This window comes from Tasmannia lanceolata, unplaced genomic scaffold (assembly GCF_043159265.1).
Source record: "Tasmannia lanceolata isolate RefF3 unplaced genomic scaffold, GAP_Taslan_0.1 ptg000013l, whole genome shotgun sequence".
Taxonomy (NCBI): Eukaryota; Viridiplantae; Streptophyta; class Magnoliopsida; order Canellales; family Winteraceae; genus Tasmannia; species Tasmannia lanceolata.
This window is the reverse complement of record NW_027518690.1, coordinates 12,729,432-12,749,563: the sequence shown is the minus strand read 5'-3', so window position 1 is coordinate 12,749,563 and position 20,132 is coordinate 12,729,432. Positions and strand designations below refer to the sequence as shown.

Below are 20,132 nucleotides of genomic sequence, written 5' to 3'. Positions count from 1 at the left end.
TGTGTCCTGGAGAAGTAAAAGGCAGGATATTATATCTAAATCCAATGCAGAAGCAAAATACAGAGCTATGTCATACACGATTGGAGAGTTGCTTTAGTTACGTTCTTTCCTATCAGAAATTGGTTTTCCACCTTCAGGTCCAACATGACTGTATTGTGATAACAGATCTGCAATTCATATAGCCAACAACCGAGTCTTCCGTGAGCAAACAAAACACGTTGAAGTGGACTACCATTTTATTCATCAGAGAATTCAGAGAGGAGAAATATGCACCATGTTCAATCGATCAGCAGACCAGCTTGTAGATGTGTTCACTAAACCATTAGGGCCTGCTATGTTAAGAGATGCTTGTAACAAGATAGGAATGCATGATATGTACATTCCAATTTGAGGGGGAGTGGAGTGTTGGATGTATTCGTTGTTAGACGCACTACACTGTTAGACACATTACACTCATTAAGGATACTTGGGCCATTCTCTCTCTCTCTCTCTCTCTCTCTCTCTCTCTCTCTCTCTCACACACACACACACACACACACACGCACATATATATATTTCTCGTGTGGAGAGAACACTAACTCTCATGCATTCTCTTCTCCATCTTTCTCTCTCACGCTTTCACCGTTTCTCTTTCTCTCATCATCATCTCTCTTTTTCTCTTCCACCATGTAGTCATCTAACACCCAACAAGCAATGCCTCTTCATAAAAAATCAGTTCAGTAATATCACTGTTGAAGGTTCACACAAATGTAGGGCCATCAGTCCCCAAGGACCATTTTTACCACATCAGAACAAAGAAGAGGAAGGGGGCTGTGAAAGTGGGCTCAAACAGGATCATAGTTGTTATGGCTATGACAATTCGCAAAAGAACATTGTATTGTTAATTTTAATTTTTTATTCTTTGATTTGATATGATTTAAATTTTAATGAGTCTATTATATTTTTTATTCTTTGATTTGATTTAAAATTTAATGAGGCATTGCTGTCGGAGTCACATTTAAAATTGCAGTTGCATGGTGGACATAGTTCAATACTGATTATCTTGAACCGGCAGGTAGGCAGAGAACTCGTGATTGACCTTTATTTTTTACTCGGTATGAATTAGTAAAGTAACTTGTATTGAATATAAAGGTGCCTCCATATGGATGTTTGTCTGTGTACAGTGTGTTTTAGAGCCGTTTAGAAAATTAAAAATCTTCGATAGTTTTTTATGAATATGTTTGGTATCTCAAACCATCTTCTTCATGTTTCAAAAAAGTCAAAACATTTAGGCCCTGTCCGTTTCAGATTGTGATAACCGATGGTGAGGGCCCCAACCGATTATTGGCCATACCGACATAACAATCTTGAAGTGATTATGTATACGGAAAATAATGAAATCATCGGAAGAAGAGCAGGGATATCACAGAGCAACTGTTATCTGAAGTTTAATTGTCGAAAGCAATAGAATTATAGAAGTTAAACAGCTATTTCTGGTTTGGCCCTTTCAAACTCAATGAAAGAAAAACAAATCAATGAGAATAAGGACTCCCAAGAAATAATGGCACGCATCTTAGTCTCCAATTTATAACATCTATAAAATGATCCATGATAGTCAAGATATGCATTGATGGAGTAAAGAATTTGTATTTAAATGGACAGAGAAAACTATAGAAGCTTAACGCACATAAAGTTGATACAGGATATAGATCCATTAATTTTACAAGGCATGGACGTTTGAGAAATGCAGTTATTTTGATCCAAGAAAGCTAATCTTATCAAAGTTGGAGGATACGAAAAGGAGTCATGAAGCCCAGAGACCCTAGGGAGAAAGGGACAACAGGAGGAACGGGTCCTTTAAACATTGATGCCGCCTGTACAGAAGAATAAAAATGAAATTTTAAGTACAAATATTCTAACATAAATTACAAAGATAAATAACACAGATGAGTAATAACTGCTACAATATAGTGAGGAAACAGCTCATCGCCAATGATAAATGTATCTGCAGAAGTCAACACAGGCTTAGCACACTAATTATAATAGTGGCTTCAAATGTTGGAATATTTAGCATGGAATAAGAAATAATAGTTTTAGACAAATGAGAATTATATGAACCATAATAATAGCTCTACAAATTGAATGTTGAGGACAACTTTGGTTACATCTCAGCTGTAGGGCTGATCTCATCAAATCAGGATGAAAGTGGTACCACCTGAAATCGTGATGAATCTAGAATTTTATAATTTTTTCTTCAATTTTCAGGAATCGAGTGGAATTTACCTTCCTAAGGGGTTTCAAAAACTGAAATTCTCTCGAGCAATACTCTGTTAATTTTCTGAGGGGGTAGAAGGGTATTTGTTGTTTGCAGGATAGTTATGGTATTCCCAAAGTATCACTCTTGTAAGAGTTTCGAAGTACACTAGTCAACTTAATAAATCCAGGAGAGGACTATCTTTCCCTAAGCTTTCTTATTTTCCTCCATTCATCTCTTTCACTCTTTTATCCAAAGAAATTTACATGATAACTGGAGTAGGTGAAGTCCTAAATGAATAGTGGATCTTGCTATTTTTTCTCCCGAGTTGAGAACAATATCTATTTGGCTGAATCAAAAGGACCATCTATGTGGCTCCATAGCCATATGGGTATCCCCAATAGCCTTATGGCTCGTCACTAGTTCTGACGATGTCAGATAGTACAGCTCCCACATTGAGATGATCGAAGGATTTTCTATAGATCACACTGCAGAGAGAAATCCACAGAATGTCAAACCATTTATGGCTACAGCAGTTGTGTTTTAAGCTCTAGCACATTTATTTATTTTTGCATACTGAAATTGCAGAAACATTATTCGATAAATTATTTTCTATTTCCATGCTTTAAACATAAAATAAGAATTTTATTTAACTTCCGGATTATTGTAGTTGAGACTGCCAAAGAGATGGCTGCAGATATTTTAACTTCTTCATACTCTTGGCATTAGAAACATATGCTAGGGTCAAGTTTATAGAAGAGACTGATACGTTGTGAATAAGGGTCACAATAAACTAGGAGAAAGGAGGTGGAAATATCCACTGCTTCAAATTTTTTGAATGAGTTCACTTAAAAAACTTCGAATACAAATCATGTTGAATTTGTGCTACTAGACTGGGTGTCAAAATGTCACTAGGGATGTGTGAAAGTTGCACGTATCCACCACTTCACATTCCTTGTAATAGTCAACTCAAAAAACCCATCCAATAAAAGTACAAAGCCAAATAGGTCAATAGATATAATTAGATGCAAATCATCAAAAGATGATTTGTCCAAGTACTCAAAGGAGTCACATATAAGGGTAGAACACTTTTCTCTTCCAACTATAATCCTAATGTTGTAATGCTCTGAAAAACTCTCAGCTGAAAAGACAGGCATTATATCAAAATCAGGAAGAATAGAAATTGCATACCCAAAGAACAGTTCCATCGCCACCAAGAGTAACAACAAGATCAACTTTTGTGTGCAGGAGTAAAATATCCGCATCTATAATAAGAAGGATACATGTCAGTAGAAGATCCAAAAAAGTACCACAGAACTTGTAAGTAAGAAGCAATGATCCATAAAAGCTTTCCATCAAAGATTATTACATCTCTTTCCAAAATTGTTATGACTTCACCAACAAGGTTATCTCTAAAATACTAAACTAATTGGTCGAGGACACCAGGGAAAACTACCCATTTAAATACAATTAATTTCTTGCAATTATATAGTATGAGAAGGTTAATACTAAACTAATTGGCAGAGGACTCCCTGGAAATCTACCCATATAAATACAATTAATTTCTTGCAATTATATATATGAAACCAATCATTTGAATTTAATCCAACAAAATAAAAATGTTTCCTATGACATTCTGAAATTTTCCAGTGCCCAAGATATATGAAAATTTCCAGTGCCCTATATATAATATGTCAAATGCACTCATTATGATCTTTTGCCATAAAAAAAAAGGGGATTTGCTAGGGAATTTGGCAGAAAGGCATTTCACGTGAAAGGCAAGGCATTGTGCCCCCAATGGTTCCTTCCCAGCTATATATTGTCATTTCGACAGGTCCGACAGGTGTAAACCTCAAGGTGTTCGTAAGGCGGAGGAGCATCCTTCATGACATGAGTAATATGCTCAAAAAATGCTTTTGAGGCATACCTATGTCACAAATATCTCCAACATTTTCAAAGTATCACGATTTAATCACGACATTTTGATAAAAGGAAAAAATCCCGAAAAAATCCTTAGATTTCAAAAATATAGTGATTTTTTATTTTAATCATTTACCTCGATAATTTTTATTTTATAATTTCTTAAATAATTTTATTTTTATTTTTATTATTTCTTACGGAGGGTGTCCAGGATGAGGTGCCGTGGTGTATGTTATTTGTAGATGACAGTATTAATCGACGAAACCAAAGCAGGAGTAAAGGCTAAATTAGAGTTATGGAGAACTACTTTGAAATCTAAAGGGGCTTTGGACTGAGTAGGACTAAGACAGAATATATGGAATGCAACTTTAGTAATGTAAGGAGGCAGGACGAGAACATAGTAAATATGACTGGACAGGAGGTACTTAAGAGGGATATCTTTCGCTATCTTGGTTCAATTCTACATAAGGAGAGATTGAAGAGGATGTTAACCATAGAATAAGAGCAGGTTGGTTGAAGTGGAAGCTTGCCTCAGGAGTTCTATGCGACCGTAAAACCCCTACCAAGTTGAAGGGAAAGTTTTATAAGACAGCTGTGAGGCCAGCCATGCTGTATGGCTCAGAATGTTGGGCCACCAAGAAGCAGCATGTGCATAAGATGAGTGTAGCGGAGATGCGAATGCTTAGATGGATGTGTGGCCACACAAGATTAGATAGAATTAAAAATGAAGACATTCGTAAAAAGGTGGGAGCGGCACCAATTGAGGAGAAGATGAGAGAGCACCGCTTAAGATGGTTTTGACATATCCAACGTAGGCCTTTGGATGCTCCAGTGAGAAGAGGCGACTCGTGTCAAATTGATAGAGTTAAAAGAGGTAGGGGTAGACCGAAAACAACTTGGGTAAAAACGGTAAGGAAAGACTTGAAGCTAGGAACATAACAGAGAACATGACCTTGGATAGGATAGAATGGAAGAAAATGATCCACATAGAAGAACCCAACTACAACCAGGATTAGAGTTGGGAAGATTCCTTTTACCTCCATGAATTTTTTTCTAAAGGATTCATTTAGCCAACCCCAACTAGTTTGGGACAAAGGCTTTGTTGAGTTGAGTTGAGTTGAGTTATTTTCCTGATATAAACCCAAAAAATAAAATAAAAAATTTATCCCGGTATTTTTGCTTGCTCAGAAATTCTCTTGATGATATTTGTGACTTAAGTGTCATATATGGAAGAACAATTTTTGCTCGGAGCATAGGCCTCACATGTCACAACAGAAGTGTCGTAAATATTAAGATCCAAAGTAAGGCAACCCAAGAGGGAGGGTGTTGAAAACTGCTTCTTGAAGTCCTTCCGCAATTCATTTCTTTACCTTCCGCCGTTCTTTCTTCTCCTAGGGCTTTTGCTCCTCTTCGTCCCCAAAGCTATTTTTGGTTGAAAAGCTTCCAGATTAGGGTGTTTAGGTGAGTTTCATCCATCTCCCTCTCTTGATTTCTCATTTTCCATCTTCCATTTCTTGTTTCCTTCATTAAATCATCCCATAGTTCGTCTTCTTCACATATCTCCTCATTTCTCCCATAAATATCTTGATTTCTCTTGTTCTCCATCTTGTCTATCCATTCTTCATCATCTCTCACCAAAACCCCCAATTTCTTCTTGTTTTCCTTATCTCTCTTAGAAACCCAAGGAAGAGGTGTTCCCCACTGAACACTTCTTTAACAAGCGAGCAAAGGATCGCTACAAGGTATTCATCAGCCGAGCAATCATCTCCGGACAGAAAGTCGTCTTCAAAGACTTCCAAAAGTACGATCTCACATCGTTCTTCGGATTTCAAGTTGGACTTTCTTTCTTGAGTATAGCGTTGTGGTTTATCCCGAATTAGTTAGATATTTTTATGCAAACTTTGACATTGCCCATGGTGGAGTTGTGATGAACACCTACATTCAAAGGGAATTTGGCCTAAATTTAAAAGATTTTGGTAGTTGGATTAATGTGCCTGATGATAGCAGAATGATCTTCTTTTGGGTAAAGGATAAAATTGAAGAACATTTACAAGGATGTGTATGAAACCTTAGGAACCGTCCCTCCTCCAGAAGATAAACTGAATATCAATGCCAACTCGATGAACCCTACGGCCCGAGTCATTCACAAAGTGGTAGCCTATAACATCACCCCTAGAGCTGGAAATTTTGATGCACTGAAGCCTTTTGAAGCCCTCTTGATTCATTGCATTATGCAAAAGATTAAGTTGAACCTAGGATTCATTATTCTAGGTTATATGGATGAGGCTATCAAAAGAGGTCAGGGAGGTCTGCCATGTGGGATGCTCATCACTAAGCTTACGAGGCACAAAAAGATTAACCTGTCAGATGCATTTGCCAAGAACCCGGATCCTATTCTCAACCACACGACCATTACTCAGATGAGAATCCCTACTCCAGGAGCAGGGAGCAGTGGTCCCAGTGGGGTGGCAGGTGATGAGGTAGATGAAACCGTGAGAGAAGCTGAAGAAGTGGTCAGGATGCAAGCAGAGGGTCGAACACAGGAGTAGCAGCGCCAGGCTCCCACAACTGGATCATATGAGTAGCTTGTGCGTGATATAGGTTTCCTGAGGACAGGTCTCGACGACCTGAATACTAGCTTTGCCACTGTTGAGAGTCAGAGAGCTACCGATCACTCTGAGATGATTGAGTTTCTGATGGCAGATAGGAGAGCCAGAGATGAGCAACATGCTGAGATGCTACAGGCCTATCAGAGGAGCCAGGGCTTCAGATACTATTCCAGGTCTCCACATCGTGACCAGGGTCCTCCTCAGTGACTTCAGCTTTACTCAGCTTCTTGTTGCCCAGTATGGGCTTTTGACTCTAGATGTTTTATATTTTCTTCTTCATGCCCTGTACGGGGTCTTGGACTATGTTATTTCTTCTTCTTCATGGATGTTGATCATGCCCAGTATGGGCTTTATGTCTTGATGTGTATGCCCTGTATGGGCTTTATGACATGTGGTGGATCGTGCCCAGTGTGGGCTTTATGTCTTGTTGATGGATGCTGATGCCCAGTAGGGGCTTTTATTTTCATGAAGTTGTGGATGGATATGCCATATGTGGCATGATTATGGATGTATTAGATGTTGCCCATAGGGGGTTTATGTTTTATTTTTGGTTGATCATGTTCAGAGTTTGTATATTCCTATCTGTTGTAGAGGTGATGAGTAGCACCAGGCTCTCACACCCATCTTTGAAACTCTGATGGTTGAAATGATGAGAAGAGGGACTGTCTCTTCCATCATGGTTCATGTATATGGAGCTTTATTCCTTCTTATCTATCTATATATACATGACCTTTTGTCTGCCATGGATGTGTACTCCTTTCTTTTCATTCTCTTATCCATGTGTTTATTAGACTGTATTTACTTCAAGTTCATAATCATTTGTCTAATAATCATCCATTCATATTCAAACTGTAGTCTTCATTTGAACGGAGCAAATTTGAGTGGTTCAAGGTGTCAAAATTCAAATCTATGGTCCTATGTGCTTTAAAATGTCATAGTTAGAGAATATGCACATAGTCAGGGGGAGGTCTTACATTTCATAACATCACCTTCAAAATGTAAACTCAGGACCATCAAGTGTCTAACTCTAAGGGGCAAGCGATTTGCAAACTCGAAAGTTATATTATAGTTCAGAGCATATTCATGCTCTGGAAGAGACTTGTCTACATTTCGTCAAGAAAACCTCTATATGAATGTAGCCCAAGAGTTCAAATCAATCACCTTTTTCAATCATCTTGCCTTGTCATGCCTTATTTTCTAGGTTTCACCTAAGGCCAATGACAAACAGCTAGGGGGAGAGCCCAATGGTATCATATTTATGTTTATATAGATCATTGTTGTGCTTAATCTTGTAAATCTTTAGAACAAAATTTTTTAAAAAAATGGCTTATCATGCATCTTACTTTGTTTTTCTTCTTTCAAATCTTCTGATCAGCATTCTATGAGCTTAAATGTCATATCATATACATATAAATAGCTCACATAAGCTATTATTCACTTTAACAATCCAATTGTACTTTCACAGTTATATCCCTTCCTTTTTGTTGTTGCCAAAAGGCGGAGAAGTTTGGAATTGATTAGGCAGTCCACATTTTATATGCACCATATGTTTTACACTCATATATTATATTTGTGCATATAGTGAGGGGGAGCATTGCTCTACTGTTATTTCTAGTTATCTCTTGCCTCCCTAATCAATTTGTTTGCCATCATCATAAAAAAAAGGGGGAGAATGTAAACCCAAAGGTTCAATCATTCACCTTTCCTTGTTGTTTTGATGCTAGCAAACCCAAATTGATTAGCATTTATGGACTAATGTGTTGCTTTGAGGTATTGTATTCTATACAGGAATTTCACATGTCATATCGTCATTACACAACTCTTCTCAACACATAGCTTGCGGATCAAGATGCAAAGGAACTAAGAGCTTGCACCTACATTGAAGACATCATCATTGGAAAATGTTCAAGTCAAGAAGCTCAAGATGAAGATCCCACAAGTTGCCTAGCCAAGTGTCAAGTAGAAGCTTGGAGATGAACCAACAATTGTGACACCTCATGCACCTCTCAACATATCTTGCAGATTGGAGGAAGTCACAAAAACCATGTGAAGTTCAAGATGTTCACTCGCAAGTCGAAGAAGTCCATGGAAGTGCGAAGGAGCCAAGCAATCCAAGAAGACTCAAGGTTTACATTTTTATATTGTATTTTTAGTCCTCTTGATTTTATGTTGATGCACTTTTAAAGGTTTTCAAATGGTTTTCTTAAAACAATTTTTACATCTTTGGAAACCATACACACACCCAAAAATGTGTTTGAAAATCTAGGACTAAAGCCTATAGACCATGGCCAAAGACCCTTGAATTTTATATGTTAAAATGAATTTTCAAACAGGGCCGGTCGACCGGGATGTCCCGGGCGACCGCGGAAGTAATGCTGGAAATCCAGCACTTGCATTTCGAAAGCGGGTCGGTCGACCGGGTAGTGCCGGGCGACCGCGGAAAGGTTTCTGTCAAGCAGAAACATTTCCAGCATGGCTTGGGAGGGCGACTGCCATGGGGCCGGTCGACCGCGGATAGTTTTTGAGCCAAATTTTTTATCGGACAGATTACCCTCGGTGGGCGACCGCGGATGCCCTGGTTGACCACGGCGGTTTGAAATTTGAAATTGAAAAGAAGCGCCCGATAAGGGCGAGCGACCGCCGTACCTCGGTCAACCACCTTGGTCTGGAAAACTAGCCGTTGGGGCTTTGCGCAATTTACTTTTCTTGATCTAGAAATTACAATATTGCCCCCAAACGGTCATATTTTCAAGTGAGCTATATATACACTATCTAAACCTTTCTAAACAACCTTTTTGGCATTATTTTTCACATCTACTTGAACCTAAATTTTCACATCAAAGGGTTTCTCCTCTTCTATGCCATAAACTTGCATTTTCATCTATCAAGAGGATCTCCATAGAGCTTTTACATTTGTATTTTATTTGGAGAGTGTGCGATCTTAAACTTTTGTATCAAGCCTATCAAGAGGCTGAGAGAGTTCTATTTTTTAGTTCTTCATTGTTCTTGAGGGTCTCTGATTCGGCCAGTTAACAAAGGTGAATCCGGCGTATGAGGGTGTATCCTCGCCAAAGGCTTCGTGCGAAAAAGGATTTGTTCCCTTGGAGTTGAAGAAGGTGCTTGTACCTTTGGAGATTGTAATATCTCATTTTACTGGAGTACCCACGGAGGAAAACTTGGAAGAGTGGAGTATGTCTTGTTGATAGACCGAACCACTATAAAAATCGTGTGCTCCTTGTGGATTGCCTCTTCTCCCTTCTTCTTCTACTTGGTGATTGGTAAACTCTAACCCTCACTAGTGTTTATGATTTATTGAACTAGGGTTAGTAAATTTAAATGATAAGCAATATTTAAACGCTAATTTTATTATCTTGTTATTTGTACAAGGGTATGATATAATCAACTTAAAATTGCCAAATTGATTTGAATCTTCCAACTAATTAAGCCAAAAAATTTAATTAACCAATTCACCCCCCCCCCCCTCCTCCTCCTCTTGGGTTGTCACACTTGTATTTCATAAGCACTCCTAGATCTTACACTAGCCTTCTTAAGGATTATGTCTATGATCTTATCTCCATTCATAAAGCCATCAAAAGTCAAGACACATCCTTAGCCTCTCATTTTCATTTTGAAGATGGTTTAAATAGTTTGAAAACTCAAATCTTTCATCTTCAAAAGACTTGGATGAACTTGCCAAGTTTTAAAAGCTCAAAATTTGAGTCCCAAGTTCAGTCAAGCGACCATTAAGGGTCTCATTTTCAAGCTTTAAATCATTTTCCATTTTGGCTTGGGCTTGAAACCTAGAAGAAAATTCTAGATTTAAAGATTCAAGTACTTTTTTAATATGAGAAAGATTTTTCTTTAAAATATTATTTAAACATTTGCAAGTCCAAGGTTTGACATACTTCAATATAAAACAAATCATTATCACTAGAACTTGAACTAGAAGAGGGATGAGAGCATACCTCATTTTCTTCGATGTTGGCCATAAGACATAAGCTCGGATCGAATAAGGCCGAGATGCAAATGTTTGCTTCTTCTCCTTGGCTTGAGCTCTCACTTGATGACGAGCTACTTCCACTAACACTTAGACCATTCCAATTTACCATGTGAGCTCTATGCTTGTTCCCATACTTCTTCTTGTGTTTGCGGAGGGGGCAATCGGGCCTTATGTGTCCGGTCTTGCCATAGTGATAGCACTTTATAGGATCTTCCTCCTTTTCCTCCTTTTCTTCCTTCTTCTTCTTATTCTTTCCTCCTTTCTTTTTCTTTCACATTTTCTTGAAGCTTTTAAAGGCTTCCATTTCATCGCACTCGGAGCTAAATGAAGAAGACGATGAAGACGCTTTGGCTTTGAAGGCGACAGATTTTCCTTTGTCTTTCTCTTTAGTCTTCAAAGCTTGGGTTTATTAGACTTCTCTTCTCTTCATCTTCATCTCATGTGTGATCAGAGATCCAACAAGCTCATCTAGCTTCACATTGTCAAGATTTTTGGATTCTTCAATCGGCGTGACCTTGGGGTCCCAACTAAATGGAAGACACCGGAGAAGCCTTGTTACCAATTCCAAATTTGGATAGGTTTTACCTAGACCTTCAAGCTCATTCACAATATTAGTAAAACGCGAATACATTTCGGAAATAGATTCATTTTCATCAATTTTAAAAGCTTCAAGATCATTAACAAGAAGACTAACTTTTGATTTCTTGACTTATGAAGTTCCCTCATGAGAAGTCTCTAGGGTAGTCCAAATATCCCTAGCGGTCTTACAAGTAGAAACCCGATTGAATTCTTCGATTGAATTCTTCAGGAGAAAGAGCACAAAAAAGTGTGTTTACTCCTTTGGAATTCAAAGCGGTCATTTTCTTTTCGGCCGCCGACCACTCACTTCTTTCTTTTGTGGGAGGAGTATGTCCATCTTCCATTAGCTCCCACATCTCATAATCATGAGATTGAAGAAAGAAAGTCATCCAGGTTTTCCAATAACCGTAATTAGATTCATTGAAAATGGAGGTCTAGTTACGGATTGGCCTTCGGCATGACCGGATGAGGTTGCCATGATCTTTTACTCTAATAAATTTTCAAATAAAATAACATTTTCAAAAATCTCTAATTAAGAGCCTTACTCTGATACCAATTGTGATCCCAAGTATGTATGGCAACCCAAGAGGGAGGGTGAATTGGGTCCAAAAACTTTACCAAAAATATTGCGGAATTAAAACTATTTGGCAAAATAAACTTTAAAAGCACAAATGAAAACAAACGACAAATGCACAAAAGAGATAGAGAGAGATAGAAAGAGTGCACCCGAGATTTATAGTGGTTTGGTCACGACCAAGGACCTACTCCACGCCACCAAGGCATCTTGGTGATTTCACTACAGATTCCCTTAGGCTGTGTTCAATCGCTTTCTCGGCGCGTGAAAAGAAAGGAAAATGCCGTTTTTTTTCCCGAGAAAGCGATTTTGCGATGTTCGCTTGGTTTCACTTGAAACCCAAAATATCAGACGTGGAAATTTAAAAAATGACGTGGAAAGTCATACTTTCTCGCAAACGAGGGATTTCATTTCCTACGGAATAGGTGAGATTTCGTTTCTTTTCTCTCGGGACGGGAAAAAAAGTCGGGCTTCTTTTTTTCTTCACCCACGCAAAGACAAAACCCTAGCCTCTCTCACTGCCTGGATCTTCATCTTCTCCGCCAACAATTTGTCTTCTCCGGCGAGAATACTCCGACGACGACACTACGCCAAGCGAGGTACCTCTCTCTCTCTCTCTCTCTCTCTCTCTCTCTCTCTCTCTCTCTCTCTCTCTCACTCTGGATGTTGGATTTTCATCATTTTTTGTTTGTTTTCTACAACATGGGGTTTCGGAAATGGGTCTCCATCTTCTGATTTTTGGGTTTCTAGTCACTCCATCTTCTAATGGGGTTTAAGAAACGGGTCTCCATCTTCGGAAATGGGTTTGCAGAAAAGGGTTTGAGAAATGGGTTTGCAGAAATGGTTTGAGATATGGGTTTCATAAATGGGTTTCCGAGAAATAATCTTAGATCTTCTGGGTCAGATTTTTATGGCTCTGTTTTTTATCACCATTTTATCTCCCATTCTGCTATTTGCAAAATAGTGAAGAATATGCTGCTGATATTTGGGTTTTAGCTCTCTTCTGCTACTGATATTTGGATTTTAGGTCACTTTGTTGGGTTTTTTGTAGTTTTTTTTTTCTTACAATAGGGTTTGAGATCTAGTTTTATTTTATTTTTATAAGTAACATTCATGGATCTATGTTCTGAGATTTATTTCCTGGGATTTGTATGGAGATTTTGCCAAGCTAGGTCTATCGAATCTGCTACTGATGTTGGGTTTATTTTAGTTTTTTTTTCTTACATTAGGGTTTGAGATCTGGTTTATTTTTTTTATAAGCAATATTCATGGATCTATGTTCTGAGATTTATTTCCTGGGATTTATATGGAGATTTTGCCAATCTAGGTGTACATTTATATGCCTCTTTATTTATGCTGTGAACAGGCGCAAGAAACTTTTTCTATGGATTTCTTAGGTTTTCCTGCGCAAGTGAACAGCCGCAGGATTCCTTTTCCAGCACAATTTCTTTTCCTTTCCTTTCCTTTCCTTTTTGCCACGTCAGATTCCTTTCCTTTCTTTTCCTTTCCTTTCCCAAGAAAACAAGTGAACGGACCCTTAATGGAGGGGAATCAACCCAATTACAAAGGTGTGGCTCCGCCTCGCAAGACTCGCCAACCCAGAGAAAGCTACGTGTCTCCAACACTTGCTCTTTAGATGGCTACACTCATCTCTTCACACTCGCCCTGTGGAGACGACTATTGCGTCTCCAACACACTCGCCAAATACAATGCTCTCAAATGAAGAAAACAAATCCTTCAAAGAGGGTTACAATGTGGGAAAGATGTACAAATCAAGCCTATGCCCAATTCTTTGGTCAAGATATGTGAGGCACTAATCAAGGTTTAATCACTCCTTAAGATGTTCCAAATAATTCTTAGAGTGTCTTAGGTCATTTGGAATGAAGGGGAAACACATATATATATTGTAAACCCAAAACTAGCCGTTTTAGGGGCAAAACGGTAATTCCAGCGAAGTTCCCAAAACTAGCCGTTACAACTCCAACGGATAGATTTTTTTGACCGTGGCAGTCGAATGGGCTCGATCAGTTGGCTAGCCAAAGGGTCTGGTGGCTTTATATAAAAAATTTATACTAGCCGCTATAGTCGACTGGGGGGTCCAGTCGACTGGCCCAAACCTGGGCCACATTCTGTTTTTCGAACATATCCTATCGATAGTCGGCTGGAGGGGTTGAGTCGGCTAGCCCTGCCAATTTTGCACATCTCAAGCTAAATGATCTTCAATCTATGGGTGTGTTCTCTAGGTCTTGTCCCACTTAGTTTATCTATGTTTAGTGCCTCAAACAACATCAAATAAGAATGGACAATTACAATCTAATTTTGACTTGAACACTACTTGATCTTCACTTTATCTTCAAGACTTCAAGTCCACCATGCTTCTTCGATCTCCTAGCTTTGTGGCACACCAAAATCACTCCAAGTTAGATTCAATGCCTTGATCCAAGCTTCCTTGATTGCACACTAATGAGATCTACAACTTAGACAACCAAAAACACATTAGTGATACAAAATCACTTGTGTATGGAATCATCAAAACAAGAAGGGAATGCCAAGGTGGGAACCATTGGGCTTACAGATATTTTTCTTATTAACTTTTCACCTCACATAGCTTAGTCAAACTACTATAGGGCTATGAAGAGGGACAACAAGGGGAGGAGGGTAAGGTGGAAGGAGGGAAGGTTCGAACACCCACCTACCCTATTAAGATTTGAGGGAGTTTGCATCTGGAGTATACATACACCCCTATCTAGGGGTACGAGGATGTCATGCTGATATAGGTGATAATGTCACAGGGCACTTTAGTTGTTAGTAGTCAACAATGGTGGCTGGTCATCCTTGGTGGCTAACAAAGTCAAGAGTGGTGTCTAACAACCCCACTCAAAGTCTACAATGGCTGCCCATCTACCATAGTTGGGGTCCACACGATTGTGTACTTAATATAGTAACAAAAAATTTCCCTTCTCATTTTCTTCTTCATCTTTAGAATGAAACTTAACATGGTATCAGAGCTTTCTTCAGATCAATAAGAGCAAGAACCACTTTCTCCAATCTTCCCTAACCCTAACCCTAATCCCTTTAAGTTCGAACAAATCAGCCCTAAAACCTTTATTTTATCCTTTCTCTCATGATCTAAATCCTTATTTTCGAACTTTTTTTTCATGTAGTGGATGGTTCCAGATGATTGTTTTTTGTCTTTTTTCAAATATTAGAGTTATCTTGTCTTACTTATCTATGGCAGTGGTTGTCGATGCTTGTGTTGTTGGTGACTTTATCGTAGTTGTCTGCTAATCAGTGATTGCGTTTTCCGTGAGTAGTTTGTTGTTTCTGTGGATTGATGGTTATGTGTTGATTATTATTCGTAGTTGTGGTTGTGTGTGTGCGCTTCCTCGCAGATTCAGCATATTGTGATTCACTTTAGAGATAGCTATGGCCCTGCCTTCTACATCTTCTGCTATATCTGGTCCGTTCCCTGTAACGTCTATGACATCCATCAAGCTTGATGGTGCGAAGTCGATCTATTCAACTTTACCTCCAAAGGCAAGGCAAGGCAAGTTGAAGTTCATTACGTTGGATCCCCCTAATCCGAAGGATGACGGTTATGACAAGTGGAGTCATGAGGATGCCCCACTCCAATCTCTTCTATGTCAGAGTATGGATCCCAAGATTGCTAGTCACATGTTATTCCTGGATACCTCTCATGACGTATGGTTGCGTGCCGAGACTCTTTATTCTGGGACTAACAATCTCACTAGGATTTGTGACGTTTACAATAATTTCTTCGGTGTGAAACGAGGCGAGAAGTCAGATTCTGAATACTACTCCGATTTTGTTGGCCTTTGTGAGCAGCTAGATATCTATCATCCTCCATCCACCGATCTGACAATATTAGCATGACAAAGGAATGAGCTTTGAGTTACTCATTTTTTGGATGGCCAGAGCTGTGAGTTTTTACCTATTCGTCAATAGATCTTAGGCCTGGGCACATTACCAGAGTTGGTTGAAGTGTTCTCTCGGGTTCAGCGAGCATTGCATGTCGATATTCCTGTTGACACTGTTGGTGAGCAGTCTGCCCTAGCTGTTCAATCTGGATATAGTCGAGGCACACGAAGCCGTGATCATGGTCGTGGTCACAGAGGCCAGGGTCGTGGTTCTGGCCGAGATTCAAGGGGAGGACGTAGCATCGGTGGTCGTGGCGCCCATTACTGCTCTCATTGTGATATGAAGGGTCACACTATTGATTTCTGTTATTATCTACATCCCGAGTTGTGCCCTACTCGAGCTGCGCATTATGTGTCTGAGACTCCCACAACCGCCTCCACTACTCCGTCCGGTACACTGTTAGTCTCGCACACTGAGTGTGAGTTCCTTCTTCGCCTTCAAGAGAAAGGGAAACAGCCAGCTGCCACTCTTGCGACAGAAGGTAGCACCCCATCCTGCTCCCTCAGCCACACCAGTTCATGGCTCATTGGTTCTGGAGCCACCCATCATATGACTGGTAACAATAGCATCCTCAGTTCTTTTAAGCTTATCCATCCTTCTAAATTAGTTACTTTGGCCAATGGGGCAAAGTGCTCCATTTCTGGTACAGAGGATATCTCTACTAGTTCTCAGTTATCTCTATCATCTGTGTTATGTGTACCTAGCTTCCATTGTAACCTTCTTTTTGTTAGTCAACTTACCCGTCGCCTTAACTGTTCAGTAACATCTTTTCCGTCTTATTGTTCTTTTCAGGACCTTGTGACTGGCAGGAGGATTGGTTCGGGTCATAAGACAAATGGGCTCTATTACCTTGATGGCGATGTTTCACCTACGGCACTGAGTACTTCAACAGATTCTTTCATGGGGCACTGCCGCCTTGGTCACCCATCAGTTGATCGCATGAAGCATTCTTCAGTTGTGTCTAGTCGAGTTAGTCAGTTTCATTGTGAGTCCTGTCAGTATGGAAAACACCATTTTGTTTCCTACAAGTCTCATTCAGTCAGTCGTGTTCTCAGTCCTTTTGTGCTAGTACATTCTGATGTGTGGGGTCCTTGTCGGACTCCATCTATATTTGGTGGTTGGTACTTTATTATTTTTGTGGATGATTATTCCAAAATGACTTCGCTCTATATAATAAAAGATCGTTCTGAAATTTTTACACATTTTGTTCCTTTTATGCTAACATCTCTAATCAGTACTCATATTCCCTCAAATATTTACGCACTGATAATGCCCGTGAATATTTTTCTATATCCCATGGTTTTCAGAAGTTTCTCTCTAGGCGTGGCATTATTCATTAGTCGTCTTGTGCCCACACCTCTCAACATAATGGTGTTGCCTAGAGGAAAATCAGATACCTTGTAGACATTGCATCCTTATGCATCCATTTCACATGTAAGGAGTAGCTGGTGTATTCGGCGGCTCCCTATTTAGTGCTATGCATGGTTCCTTGGTAACCTCTAGTTTGATCAGGGAAACCACTGAAAATAAATCTGCTAATGAAGGCTACAAATATAGTAATAGGAATGCCTAAACGACCATCTCCTCTCACTCCCGTGATCTTGCTTGCTCCCGTCGATTCGGTCGGGAGCAGCTTGCCCATAAAGGTAGACATTGCTAGAACTCTTCTTTATCAGATGCATGTTCCCAAAACGTATTGGGCTGAAGCCATGCTCACTTCTTGTTTTCTGGCGAATCGACTTCCCTCGTCGGTTCTCGACAAATGATCACCTTTCTCGGTTTTACATCCTTAAGGGAATCCGTTTTCATTACCTCCTCGAGTATTTGGTTGCATGTGCTTTGTTCAGAACCTCGCCTCAGGTCTAAATGGGATCCTAGAGCGGTCAAGTGTGTATTTCTTGGTTACTCTCGCGCCCAAAAGGGCTACAAATGTTACAATCCTCAGCTTCGTCGTACCTATGTCTGTGCAGATGTCTCATTCTTTGAGGATACGCCCTATTTTGCTTATCCTTCTCCGACCCAGGTTCCTACACCTGGGCCTGCCATGCCATTGCCTATTATTGTTCCTATTTCATCACCCGTCCCAACACCCCAACCACTGCAGGTTTATTCTCGCCATTGCCAGCAGACTGCGTGTCCAAATACTATCTCATGCCTCCCAGTCCCCTCCCAGCTCGATGGTCCATCCACACACTCTGAGGTAAGTGATGCTCCTATTGATCCTCCTGTTGATGCTCCTATTGCGACCCGTACCCGATCTCGTACGACACATCATCTTGTCTTGGATGTGGTCTCCTATGTTCGCTTATCATCCTCTTACAGTGCTTTCGTATCCTCTTTATCGTCTATTTCTATCCCTCACTCTAATGTCGAGGCTTTGGCTGATTCAGGTTGGCGAACAGCCATGGAGGCAGAGATGGGGGCTATGAAGGAGAATCGAACATGGCAGTTTGTCCCTCTTCCACAAGGGGCTCAGGTGGTTGGTTGTAAGTGGGTATTCATAGTGAAATATGTACCAGATGGCACAGTCGAAAGGTTGAAGGTTCGGCTGGTTGCAAAAGGTTATACACAGACATATGGTATTGATTACACAGACTTTTTCTCTAGTGGCTAGGATTCAATCCATCCACGTGTTCATTTCATTAGCGGTTAACATGACATGTCCTCTTTATCAGTTGGATGTCAAGAATGCCTTCCTACATGGTGACTTGGAGGAGGAGGTATACATGGAGCAACCTCCTTGCTTAGGGGGAGAAGAAGAGTGCAGTATGCAAGTTGCGGAAGGCGATATACGGCCTTAAGCAGTCACCTCGTGTTTGGTTTGGAAGATTCAGTGAGGTTGTAATACGGTTTGGAATGAAACAGTGTGTTGTAGATCATTCAGTGTTTTAGCTCCCAAGTCAAAGATGGTATGATCTTCCTTATCGTCTGTGTTGATGATATTGTTATTACGGGCAGTGATAGTGCAGGTATACAGAGGTTAAAAGTATTTCTTCATAAAGAATTCTGTACTAAAGATCTTGGTCACCTAAGATACTTCTTAGGAATAGAGGTAGCATATTCACGAAGAGGACTATCTCTATCACAGAGGAAGTATGCTCTAGATATATTGGAAGAGACCGGTCTTCTAGGAGCAAACCCTGCAGAGATTCCCATGGACCCAAATGTCAAACTTTCACTTGATCAAGGGAGCTACTAAAGGACCTAGGCAAATACCAACGGTTAGTTGGGAGGTTGACCTATCTCACTGTCACTCGTCCGGATATCGCTTACGCAGTTGGTGTAGTTAGTCAGTATATGAGTACACCACGGACATCACATTGGTCAGCAATTATCCAGATAGTGGAATATCTGAAGAAAGCTCCTGGTAAAGAACTTATCTTCAGAAAACATAAGCACATGAGGATTGAGGGACATTCAGATGCAGATTGGGCAGGATCTTCTGCAGACCGACAGAAGATCTACAAATGGCTATTGTACCTTTATTGGAGGGAACTTAGTATCTTGGAAAAGTAAGAAACAGGAAGTTGTATAAGGGTCGAGTGCAGAAGCTGAGTACAGAGCCATGGCATATACAGGTTGTGAGCTTATCTGGTTGAGGTCGTTCATGTCGGAGCTTGGACTGCCCTATTCGTCACCAACGTCACTTCACTGTGACAACAAGTCTGCCATTCATATAGCCATGAATCCAGTCTTTCACGAGAGGACAAAACATATAGACGTGGACTGGCACTTCATCCGTCATCAAACTCAAAACGGCGAGATTAGCACCGTGTTTACGAGGTCAAATGATCAAATAGCGGACATGTTTACTAAACCTCTGAGTAGAGCTACATTGAACGATTTGCGTAGCAAGCTGGGAATGTAAGATATAAATACTCCAGGTTGAGGGGGAGTGTTGAATACTGTGCACACACCCCTATCTACGGGTACGAGGATGTCATGCTGATATAGGCGCTGATCCCACAGGGCACTTTAGTTGTTAGTAGTCAACAATGGTGGCTGGTCATCCTTGGTGACTACCAAAGTCAAGAGTGGTGGCTAACAACCCCACTCAAAGTCTACAATGGCTGACCACCCACCATAGGTGGGGTCCACATCTTTGTGTATATAAATACACCATTGTGTACTTAATAAAGTAACTAACTTTTCCCTTCTCATTTTCTTCTTCATCTTCTTCATCTTCAATGTGAAATTTAACATAGGGCATTGGGGTTTATAATTTGGTGCATCACCATTTTCATAATTACTCCACGACCGTTGAACAAGACCCATCTC

The 20,132-nt window shown here is 40.1% G+C and overlaps 1 protein-coding gene across 2 annotated transcripts in view; it reads right to left on the bottom strand.

Moving 5' to 3' along the window:
• Window positions 1-20,132, bottom strand: part of NADK1 (NAD kinase 1) — an 89,335-nt gene that overhangs the window by 37,391 nt on the left and 31,812 nt on the right. For both annotated transcript variants that reach the window (XM_077394183.1, XM_077394184.1), the window contains exons 8-9: window positions 3,425-3,498; window positions 1,775-1,853 (exon numbers count right to left, since the gene is read on the bottom strand). In XM_077394183.1, the coding sequence (XP_077250298.1) occupies window positions 1,775-1,853; window positions 3,425-3,498 (153 nt within the window). The remainder of the gene's footprint in view (window positions 1-1,774; window positions 1,854-3,424; window positions 3,499-20,132) is intronic.